The 12,590-nt window shown below is 40.6% G+C and overlaps 1 protein-coding gene across 1 annotated transcript in view; it reads right to left on the minus strand.

Annotated features, from left to right (window-relative positions):
- Positions 1-12,590, minus strand: part of LAMA2 (laminin subunit alpha 2) — a 605,756-nt gene that overhangs the window by 19,481 nt on the left and 573,685 nt on the right. The window contains exons 57-60 of the mRNA XM_060167667.1: positions 10,640-10,816; positions 10,234-10,402; positions 595-707; positions 85-274 (exon numbers count right to left, since the gene is read on the minus strand). Of these exons, the coding sequence (XP_060023650.1) occupies positions 85-274; positions 595-707; positions 10,234-10,402; positions 10,640-10,816 (649 nt within the window). The remainder of the gene's footprint in view (positions 1-84; positions 275-594; positions 708-10,233; positions 10,403-10,639; positions 10,817-12,590) is intronic.

Here is a 12,590-nt window from a genome sequence, read left to right on the forward strand (position 1 = left end):
ATAATACTGGCCCCAGGGGAATGCCGATGGCTGCCACCCAGTAACCCCCTCGTAGGGCACTGCCAACATCCTGGGGACTATTACCTTGTGCCAATGGCCATCATTGATTTTGGTGGGGATCATGGTGTTGGTGTCACCACTTCCCAAGTCATAACTGAAGTAGGGCAATCCATTTCTCAGCTGAACTGTAGCAAAATCAGCATGATTGATCCGGGCCATGTAAAAGAGCAAGCCTGATTCAGCTTCGGTTCGCGCTTCAAATTCAATGGTGAGACTGTGAAATAAAAGTATGCGAAGTAAAACAGAAGAATAAGAACGTTCTTATTCTAGGATACAGCGGCATCTGATCGTGGTGCTTTTTCGTAAAGGATAGCAAAACCTTTTCCAAGGTGAGGACTATCTAGGTCTGCTGAGTTCCTCAACTGGCTTCTCAGGCTCAGACAAATATTCATATAATTCTATTCTTTACAGTATTCAGTGAACTAAAAAAGCTCACCTCATTTATTAACAAATATAGTTAATTAAACTTGAATAAACAAATACTGAGTACTTCCATTTATCGGTTCTTGTCTAATATCTCAGAATAAATCATACCGGTTTTTAACTTTGGTGTCATCAAATGCAATTGCAATGTGACTGTTTCTCGAAAGCCCAAACTGTTTGCTCCCTATCAGGAGAGCTGGTTCCGATTCTGCAGCACAAGGGGCCTGTAAAATACCAAGGAGAGAAGGAACAGAGATTTTGGACTCCATTCTTTAAAAATGTAATGCTGCTGTCTAATGGTTTCTTATATTTGAGTTTAATGTTCTTACAAAATCTCGTTTAAGTTCCTTAGAAATGAAAGCTGCCTCTTATTCATCGCTGTACTCTACTACATAGTAGGTACTTACTATTGATACTGTACCTTTGCATTGCCGAAGGAATGGTGCTCAAAAATATTCATTGATTAATGCATGTTTTCATGATCCTTTAAGGAAATCTATTATTTATATTTCTGAGAAAACTGGAATTTCCTTCTCACTTTTACTTCATTTATGAAGAGTTATATCGTTAGAAGATTGAACAGGGAAAATGACAAGCTTGCCACTGGGTTACAAGAGTAGAAAAATGTGTCCTTCTTGTCCTCCCCATTTCTCTCTCCCACCGGCTTACTTTTTCTTGAAAATTATCGGTGCTAGAAGGTTTCCATGAATTTAGACTTTCAAGCTGGTGTATCTCAACTTGCAAGTCAGCCCATTCAGGCTTAGCCCGTTGCTAGGCAACCCAGCACACTTTTTAATGTAACCTGCCATACACCATTTCAACTGCCACTGTTCAAAGATCAACTTCCTAGGGTGCTTACGAGGTAGAGCTCGCTGCAGGGCTAGCTTCAGAGGCAGGCTTCCTGTGTAGTCACTGAGCTTAATGCTCTGCTGTCACCATTTTGAAATTCTTAATAATTTTTGAACAAGGTACCCTGCATTTTCACTTGGCCCTGGGCCCTGCCAATTACATAGCCAGACCTGACTGGGTAGACCTTACTTGGCTACTGTAACCCTCAGCTCAATAGTTAATCAAGGCTCCTCAAATTACCAAAACCACAATTCCTTTCCTTGGTCTCTATTTTCACAGAAATAGCTCCGAGTACAAGCTGCTTAAGAAGTCTTTTACAACACAAAGTACGTGAGAAAATAAATAACCTGCCTGCTCTCAACAACACATCTGTTTTTAAAGATCTGCACTTAATAGCTGTGGATGGGCCACTGCCCCAGTGCGCGCTGACTCAGCAGAGGTTCCCAAACAGCCCAAGGCAGGCTTTCCATGCTGCATGCTCTCCCCAGGGGGTACCTTGGAGATGACTCCTCAGCGCACAGGAAATTTTTACTTGATGAGGAAAAGCCTTGCCCTCTTTTCTCTGGAGCTTAGTCAAATGGAGCACTCTGCCACAGCAGGTAAAAAGCTTTAAGTGTTTTGAAATGCTGTAAAATTGGGCTTTATGGAAGTATTTCCCTTCTTGCTTCCCAGGAGATGGTCAGTTACAAAGAGCAGACTGTGGCTGAAATTCACACAGATATGCAAAAACCCAGCGGGTAGAACAGGAACATGCTACTTATTCATACAGCTGAATGGACCTCTCTTGGAATCAACATGTGGCACCTTTCTTATTACCCTGACTGCAAAAAGAGCCCAAATGGAAAGGCCTTGGTAGCTTAATGTCTCAGCCTTCAATGATGCTATTAATAGAACTGGGAACATTTATCAACCTCTCACAATATTTCCTGTAGAGAGGACCGTCACAACACACGTAAGTAGCCTGCAGAAATCTCGAAGAGAATCCAACCTGCTGGGAGTCCATCAGGGGCAGAATTTAGCTAAAATATCTCTAAACCCTCAGCTCTGAAAAACTGAGGGATTGAAAAGGTCACTGGATGTGGAGGAATTAGGGAACTATAATGCATAGCCTAAAAGGAAACCACCAGCAGGTTATTTCTGTGTTCTTGTTAACATTGTCTAGTGGCTACATATATATGTTAATATAAAACAACTTTTCTCATGTAATTTTTTAAATTATCAAAGTGGCTATTGTAAAGAGTAGGTCTTTTATGGGTAGCAGCTATTTGTCGTGGAGACCTTTTGTCTTTACATGTTTGGGGTGTTGTGGCCTGAACACCATGCTAACCTTGCTTGCTGGTAGACTGGACACGTGATTTCCAACCCTGGTCTTGAGCTGAGCGGCTCTGCTACACGTTATCAGATTTTCTAGATGAAAAAGGCCCTGCTTACATTGTTTTAGAAAAACCTTTGACTTCCTAAGGGTCCTGTTTAGAAGCGTTACATGCTACATACACCCGCTTGAAATTCAGGAAGAGCAGTGTTACCCGGAGAGGCTTCTGCTTCACTTTTACAACAGGTGGATCCTGAGAAGCAGGTGGAAAACAGTGGCTAATAAAACCGTGTTCTCAGATTGGCCAGTTTTATAGAAGAGATGCATCACTCTATTAGGTAAATGCAAAGTATAAAGCCGTTATGTAAGTTCATTGTTCTTTAAGGACACCCGAGTTGACATTTACTGTCATCAATTTGCAGTGGGATGGATATTATGGAAACAGTTTAAATAAACTGTCTATCACCTTCCTTTATAAAACTGGCAGTTGAAAGAGGGCAGAGAGGTTCCAGTGTAAGAGGATTTTCTGTGTATCTACTTTAGGATTTAAATGGGAAGACAATTCTCCAACAGTCTCTGATCTGGTAATGTTTTTGGTGCAAGCCTAGATGTCTCCTCTCACTTGGTTAAGGGGAGGCGGGATGGATTGTGTCTGCTTTGCATCACTTTCCCTTGGGTGGATCTGAACAAGGCCCGACATTCCCAGCAGGTTTGCCTGTTTGTTGTGCCTCTTCTTCCTTGTCCCTCACACCCTGCAGAGGGTGGAGCTCCTCACCTGGCCACTCAAGCAGCTCTTTTCCTTCTAATAGCATTTTTTTTTTTTTTTTTTTTGTGGTACACGGGCCTCTTACTGTTGTGGCCTCTCCCGTTGTGGAGCACAGGCTCCGGATGCGCAGGCCCAGTGGCCACAGCTCACAGGCCCAGCCGCTCCGGACCGGGGCACGAACCCATGTCCCCTGCATCGGCAGGCGGACTCTCAACCACTGCGCCACTAGGGAAGTCCCTAATAGCATTTTAAAGAGTGACCATGTGAGATGGAATAGAAAATGCCCCAAGGTTTGCACGACAATAAAATGATCTTGTCATTAAGGACATTTTCAACCCTGCTTCCCACAGAAATCTAAGCTAAGAGGAAGGATCTTCTCATGAGGTAATTTTAAGGAACCTTTAAAGAATGGCTGTTGAAAGATGAGTCGTCCTTCTCCAAGCCAGTGTGAGCTCGAGGGGAGGCATTGTCTTTATGGATGTGATACATGACCTGTGCTATTTTGGAAACACTTATCTCTGAAATGTGTTAAAACAATAATACAAATAGCAGTGGCTCATCAATCTCAGCATGTTACAATCCTGCCACCTTGTGGGGACTCTTTAAAGTACATATGGGGGAAAATAGAGGGCAGGATGTGCTTGCTCCTTATTTGTCTCTGCTTGGCAGGTGACAAGATGTGGGCAGACAAGACTTGGGTGGGGAGTCTAAATGTGGCCCTGCACCTGTTGCTGAGAACAGGGACACAGCTGGAGAGGATTCTGAAGGAAGCCATGCTGCCCATAGCCATGCTTACGCAAGTGGGCAGAGCCGCAGGTTAGTAATGGAGCTTAACATTTTCACCCTCATATTGTTAATTAATTTCAGATCAGAATAAAGCATGGTCATTTCCAACTGCTGATTGTTGGCTGACGTTTGGAAATGAGTTACTGGATTCAGGACGGCATATGATTGGTGGATAAGCATTCCTTGACTCTAGATTGGTGCAGAGTAGAGATTTCAGTTGCATGGATCAAAACTGGCATCTCTGTCCTTGAAAGCACCAAATGATGAATGATATAAAAATTGCATCATTGGAGTATAATCTGCAAAAATACTGGTTCACTATGCTGTACACCTGAAAATAATGTAATATTGTAACTCAACTATACTTCAATACAAAATTAATTTAAAATAGCATCATTTTCTTCTTTCATGAGTCAAAAATCCTCTAACAAATGTGGGCTAACATGACATCTGCGAAGTTGGGTGCTTCTCTGTGATGCTCTTTCAGCATGAATACTAAGCGGAAGACACTTTTTACGGCACTGACTTTAATATTCTGAAATACAAAATCCCTATTCAAGCTGTTTACTGAGAAACTGAGTTTAACTCCCTGCACATAAGCTTTTTTGCTAAGTAGTGGGCATTTGCTAACTCCCTGCATATAAGCTTTTTTGGTAAGTAGTGGGCATTTGCGGCACTATTTACACACTAATGCCTGAACAGTAATTCTCTGCAGTATGGAAAATGTATGTTTCCCCTTTAAATACATATCAGTATCCAACTGATTTATCCTTTGGCCGGGACTGTACTTAGCTTTTAAAATCACAGCATTCAATCTGCTGGAGGAAGAGCTTTCTTTTGCTCTATTCTTTCCTTCTCTGCTCCCTTCTTTCCCCCAACTCCCCAAGAGCCCCGAACAGCACAGGGACTCTTCCTGGCTGCTCTTCTTAGTTATTCACGTTTTAAAATTTGAAGTTCGAAGTTCAACTTTCCAATAAACTTCAAGTAAAAAAAACAAAAAACATGCAGCCAACTTATTGTATACAAATCCACACAGGCCACGCTGGTTGTAAAGACTTGGTATAAACGCCGTATATACCTGCTGAGAACCTGTCACATTTTGACAATCTTCTGTAATACTAGAAGTCCACACTCTTAATCCCTCCCGTCCTCCACGAGAAATAGCCACAAATAAAACATGTAGAAATGTTTTATGCAGCTCTAAATGGGCTGAAGAATAAAAGTATAAAGAGAAGACAGGGTATCACACTATCAAATGAGATAATACGCATAAAATATGCTCTCTGATCTATGATGTTCTGGCATGTATTAATAATAGGATTGACATAATCCATTTCACAGGGCAGGGCTTTCTCAAGATACTCTTAAATTGCCCTGGAGGAGAGTGAATGTCGTCCTGTTGCTGTAAGCTGCTGGTGGGGAGGGGTACGATGGCATAAAGAAGAAAACTAAAGGAACTGAGAATAGGAGAGGGTTTCTGTCCACTGTGCTAGAACAAATAAGAAACATATAGATAGGTAGTTCCCACTTCTGGAATTAATGTGTAAGTCTTAATTCTTAAAATTCTGAATTCTGATCTTAAAAAAAGAAAAGAAAATGGTGAGAATTGAAAATGATAGGAGACTTGAGAGATAATAACCATATCGGAGTTTGTTTAAAAAGGAATGCTCACCCTCCTTTTCCTAGCGCTTGATCTCACCCTAACAGTGTGAAAGGTTAAACTAACTAGTTCCCTTAGAAGAAGAATGATGGAGTGTTACTGGGTGCTTTGCACACAGTGTATATAATTTAGTCCATGGTAATCCTCAGGGTAGATATTATCCTCATTTTTCAGTGAGTTTACTTACATTTAGAGAGGACAGTAAGTTATTCAGTGAGCCCCCCCCTGAGTTCACTGAGTAAAGGTAGGTGGGTTATACCAAGACAGGCAGGCAGACCCGCATCGTGGATAACTTGGATTAAAGAAGACCCAGTTTATTTCCTCAGTGTCTCAACGCAAAGGAGCTGAGAGGGGATCACGCACCATGTCCCTCTTCCCCAGTGAAGAAATCAGCTATATAACTGGATGTTGTGGAGGAATCAAGGTTGAAAGACCACTGCTTTTGTCTTTTTAAACATTTATGAAAGCAAAACACATTTAAGAATGTTTTTTGAAATGATGAAAATCATCTCTGGACCATATACCTCTGCTGTTAGCATCTGATGCATTTCTTGGAAAGGCTTTTCTTATGCATTTTTCTAGCTATTGATATAGACATGCTTATGCAGTATAGAGTTTTATATCCTGTTTTCCCTACTTAACATAATGTCATAAGTATATCATCCTCATTTTATATTGTTTCAATTGAAAGATTTTAAGAGTATGGTGGCATATTAAAATTTGCATTTTATGGACCTGTTTTCACACTTCTAGGTACCACTACCCATTTTGTTTGGATGCAGTTTAACGGTGTCCCCTGCCATGCTTCTAATTTTCAGTCTTGGAAGCCAGCAGGTTGTGTTTGCAGCTCATATTGGCATTTATCCTGACTGACCTCTACACATATTTGCTTACTGTGGTATTTATGTTAATGTCTACTTTCTCAAATATGTCTCTCAGTTTCTCTTTCTTTCTCTTTCTCTGGTAGGCTCTTAATAAATATTTTTCATAAAATAAATGTCATAAATGTCTTATTCATCTTTGCATTTAGTAGCCTTTTAATAAATATTTGTCATGAAATAAATTGTCAAACCTTTAAGTAGCCTTTAAAAAGCTGACACTTCTCTCCACACACACAAAAAATAAAGAATGAAGATAAGGGAAAGAAATCAGATTAAAAGAGGAGATCTGTATGGTTTCATGATCTGAAACCCTGAAAATACAATACAGCCCAATAGAGATGAAAAATTCTAAAATATGTAATTTTGGCCACAGTCATACATAATTATAATGTGCAAGAGCTGATGTTCTATGAGTCTTTCTGTACCAATGCACGGGACCACTACTCAACCTCTCTCTTGCTTTTGTCTTATCTACTAAGTGGAATGCTCTTTTTTGGAGAAGTTAAAACATACACTGCTGAGAGAAAATGGAAACTGGAATGAGAACAGAAGGTTATAAGAAAACTTAAATGAGTTAAAATCTCCAGTCCAGGTGGGAAAGTACCTTTGTTTTCAGGAAAAGGGGGAAAAAATGTGATCTCTAGAAACCACAGAAGGATATGCTTGAGACCTCCTATAAAAGAAAGTTTGTGTTTTAGAAATATAACTAAGAAAAGAAAGGTGATCACTGAGGACCAGCAGTGTTATTCACCAATAAACCAGACCAATTCAATGTGGACTGGCTGAGGGACCTGATTCAAGAGAAGTTCAAGTGATACAAAGGCCCTCAAGGTTTTGGTTGACCGAATATGGTACCTAATGATGAACTATGGCATGATCCATTCGTGTACAACATTAAAACATTCCCAGGTATATTAGTAGAATATGGTGACAGACCAGTGAAAGGAGCAACTCTGCTGTCCTCTGGACTGGGCACTCCACTTTGAGTAGTATGGTCTATTCTAGGTGCCATATTTTGAAAGAGATATTTCAAATGTAAGAATATTATCAGTGTGAATATGGGAATTAGAAATTAATTAAGGAGAATGCTTGAGATAATGGAATAGTCAGCGTGGGAAAGGAGAACACTTAGCTGTTTTCAAATGCTTGAAGGGGTGTTTGTTAGAGAAGATATAATGTGTTTGGCTACAGAAACACAATCATTACGTAGAGGTTATAGGGATGCAGTTTTACTTCATTATAACCAATGGCTTTCTAACGACTACAGCCTGCCTTATCATAACACTGGAAAATCCTCGTCAATGGAATGTTCAAGCAAAGGCTGTAAGTCCACATCAAGTATCATATAAAAAGATTCATGTATTAAGATGGAGATTGGACCAGCTGGTCTCTAGGGCTTCTGCTAATTACAATTTATAATTCTAAGTCGTTCAGAATTTAGGATCCACTTTCCTATAGAATCCAAATGGACATTTGGATCCAAGGTCAAAAACGTTTATTTTAACCATGGTGTTTTTAAATTCTTCAGTTGAAAACACTTTCCTGAGTCCAGGGAACAGACACGAGGGATAACAGTCTAGAGAACAGGACGTGAGGCAGAAGGGAGGGAGGATCATTAGCCTTCCCTTTGCTGGGGGAAATCGAGCATAAGGCCACGTTATGGAAGAGCTAAGGAAACATTCTACAGTCCACGTGGCAGATCTCAGTGAGGTCTTAGGAGAAAATCAACTCCTTGAACTAATCCCCATATGACTGACAGCCTTTCACTTGCTAGCTGTGCTGTGTGATTGTAGGTATTTTCTTCTGTGAACTGGGGCTAATAATACGTCCAATGATATAAATAAACATAAATAAAACAATAGCTTGTGAGAATCAAATGAAATAATGGATATACAGTGCCCGGCAGAATACTGGACACATACTATATAGTTACTTAGTAAATGCAGGGATTCCTCACAGTATCTATGTGTGTGTGCTTCCTTCACTTTTCAAAGAAGTTCCACGTGCATTACCTCATTTGATTCTTAAAATAATCCCATCGGCAGGCAAGGTAGGTGTAATACCCACATTTTACAGAGGAAGAAATGATGCTTGGAATAAATGGCCGGTTTTCCTAAAAGATGATTATTTGGCTTCACAAAGTGTTGCAGTGATAAGGAACCAGATTGTATAATCAGACCCACTGGATCAAAATTCCTATCCTGTCACTTACTGGCCGTGTCTGGGTGTATTACTTAGGCTAGCTAATTCTTATTAACTCAACTAAAAATGGGATGATGGTATATAGGTATATATTTTACACAGCTGTTGGGAAAATTACAATAATATTGGATAGAAATTGTTAAAAAGCAGTCATTGTGATCATTACTGTATAGTAATTATGCCATTTACTAAATGCTTAGTATATGCTAGGGGTTTAACAAGCATTTTTTAGAATCCTCATAATGACTCTGATATATGTGTTGTTAGTATATTCATTGTACAGATGAGGAAACTGGGGAATAGATTAGCCAAGTAGCTTTCCCACATTCATACAGATGGTAGGTTAGAGTGCTGGGATTTGAACCCAGGCAGGCTGACTCTGGAACCCACGCTCTAATCAAGGATATACTACCTCCAGTGCTATGAAATATTCTGTGTGTGTCTGTCACACAAACACATATACGTGTAATCATATTAGATACGCACATTTGCATGATGTTTAGAAACAATTTTAATTATGTATTACTGGTTTTAAAAAATAGAATACCAAATTGTATGCATGATATGCGATCTACTATGCAAAATGCAAATAAAAGGGGCTGAAAATCAATATGGTTGCCTCTGTGTGGTGCTATGGTAGGTGGGTTTTATTCTTGATTCTGTAGACATTTCTGTGCTAACTTTTCAACTGAAAACACGTGCCATTTTATAAACAGGAAAATTAAAGGAGAACAGATATATAAAAGAAAGTAATCCAAGGAAGATATAAGGAGAAAAGGTTTTCATAGACAGGTGACTGTAAGGCCAGCAGGTCCGGGGAAGGGCCCAAGGGAGCCAGACGGAACCCCCGCCAAAGTGGCTGACGCAACCGACACCTGACATTGCCACACCACTCGGCCCCGGTCTTCCCGCTCCCCGAGGGGCGGAACCAACGGCTCTGAGCCTGCTGTAACCGACACCTGACATTGCCACACCACCACCCAAGAGATTACCAAAAAAGGGCTGCTTCACACAGCAAGCGCCTCCCCTGCGTCCACCCCTATAAATTTTGTTCGCGCCCGCACCCGGGCGCGACTTCTCTAGCCCCTTTCTCTCGGACTAGTGAACCTCGCCCAGGAGCATTCCCAAATAAACCGTGTTTAAGCTCTCCGCCGTTTCTTGGTGCCGTTCCTTACAGTGACCCTTCCTCTAATTCTAGCAGTAGAGTATACTAGATATCCTGAATAACCTTCGTTCTGAAAATGACTAAAAACACAGCGTTAAAATGAGAAAGCAACGGGATATAAACACTTACATATGCCAGAACTGGGGTGGGTGCAGGTACGGCTGGGGTGGGAACTGGCTCTGGCTGGATAACTGTTTCAGCTGGAACTGCTCCATCTTCATCCTCAGGTGGTTTCTGATGGGCACAGCGACCGATGTCTGCATTTTTGAAGGATACAGGCTGTGCAAAGTCCATAGGGCTACGGGAATATAATTAAAATTCAATACTTTCTCCTATTTTTCATTGTCCTGCTTCCTTACCATGACATCAAATTTCCCCTTTCCCATTTTAAAGGTCATCAGTGCAATTAAAAAAAAAAAATCTAACCTGAAGATCTTCACTGTTTCCTTCCCCCTATGGTTTTAGATAGTGTAGATGCAACAGTGATGCTCATACCAAAAAAAAAAAAAAATTAGTAACAAGGAGATTCACTTACACCGAGTTTATAACGAGGTTCCATATACAGCCTTCAAAAGGAGGAATATTTCTGAGTGGGGAAGGTTGAAATTCAGGTGGAGCACCCCCGACGAAAAGCTTTTTAACTTCTATCGCCTGTTCTACTGTCAGATTTTGCACATGCCTTCTGTCTTCATCCACTTGAACAGTAAAGATGCTGATAAAACATTGAAAATAAGTATAAAACACACAACGTCCGACACAACCGGAAATCCAACTCTTTCCTGCCACCCCGCACCCCTCCTTCCTGAAGCTTCTAAGAGAGCCAAGTTTGACGATTAGGGATTCGACACTAAGCACACAGTACTGTTTCTCAGGATCTCATCCCTCTGCCTCCCTTGTAAACTCTCCTTGAGAGTTTCCGGAAACAAGGCAATGGTGCAGCTGCAACACTAGCCTCTGGTGGTGGTTGACAACAGCGGCCTTACACGTGAGCCTGTGGAGCAGAGGCTTCTGTAAGGGGTAGTAATGTCTACTCGCAGGAGGCTCAGTCGGTTTAGCACAGCATGGGGTCACGTTTTGTTTCGCTCTTTCTTTCTTGCTTTGTGCTAGCTCTTATCTCCTTGCTAGGGAACAAACTGTACTCCCAGAGCTTAGATTGCAGGAATCAACAGCACACACTTACAGGATGTTTTATAAAGAACGTAGCTACTGGCTTTTGAATAGAAGAGGCAGGCCAGAGTACCATGCTAACTGTTCTCGGCAATGATTTTCCTTAGTGGCTGTTTCATTGATTTCCCTAATTTGCTTATGAGAGAGAACTCACACATTACTAATTGAACACCTCATGCTACTTATTCACTCTGCGGATCCTGGGGCACAGAATCAGGAGACAAAGAATTCTGCTGATGAAAATGACCAAAGGCATTTTCTCTTTTGCTCTAGAAGCAGATTTTAAACTTTAGTCCCAGTAGTCAGCATGGGGCTCTTAGTCATAAGTGTTAGTCAATAGCCCGAGGATCATGAATGGATTGCTGAAAACTTATTTCACATCTGGGGAGAAAACCCTAAGTACTTAGGTGGAAAACTCAGTTCTAAAATGCCATTTTACTTGATTTTAGAAAGAAGAAAAACCACATGTCAAATTAGAAACAATAAACTAGGGCAAAGATGCTCTGAAATGGCACTGAACAACTGGCCCACTTTGGGACAATTCAAATGTAAGAGAATAAGACAAAGAATAGATATGGTTGTGGCTCAAAATGTCATTATTCAGGAGGTGCAGAGGGAGCAGGTTGGGTTTAGTTTCAAAGGCAAAATAGGGGAAATGATACATTGATGTTTTGCCAGACTCTGGGCCAAGGACCATAGCAATGGTCCTTTCTTCCTGGATCATAGGGTGGAGATGTAGAATGAGCCTGAGCTTTCAGAAGGAACAGACTGGAAGTAAGCACTAGTATGGAAGCTTACTAGCTGTGTGACCCTGGGCCAGTTACTTAATCTTGCTCAGTCTCATTTCATTCAGTTATAAAATGAGGATAAGAACACCTATTTCGAACCATGGAAAGCATTAACTAAGGCATTGCGCTGAGTCTGTATTACTTAATAAGGGCATCGCTAGAAGACTACAGCTGAATCCAGTTTGTATTTTACATCCTAGGAGCATCAAATCTAGGTCATTTATTTAGTTCTTTGTAAATAGGGATATTACCTACATGTCCTCTCTGATTCTGGAGCATTTCCTTTTTAAAAAGTATTTATTCAAAAACTCTTTACTGTGGACCTACTATGTGCAAAAAGCATTATAAGAACCATTACATTACTATTAGTATTGTGATAGGTCAGCTGAATTTCCTTAAAATTTCAATAGTTGATTCTTGAAGTTTTATAATTAAATATTTTATTACTTAAATTCTATTTATTTGTATGGAATATGGATCTAAGATTTTTTTCAAACCACCACCAAATGAACTGCGTACATGGTAAAAGAT

Source organism: Lagenorhynchus albirostris, chromosome 12, assembly GCF_949774975.1.
Source record: "Lagenorhynchus albirostris chromosome 12, mLagAlb1.1, whole genome shotgun sequence".
NCBI lineage: Eukaryota > Metazoa > Chordata > Mammalia > Artiodactyla > Delphinidae > Lagenorhynchus > Lagenorhynchus albirostris.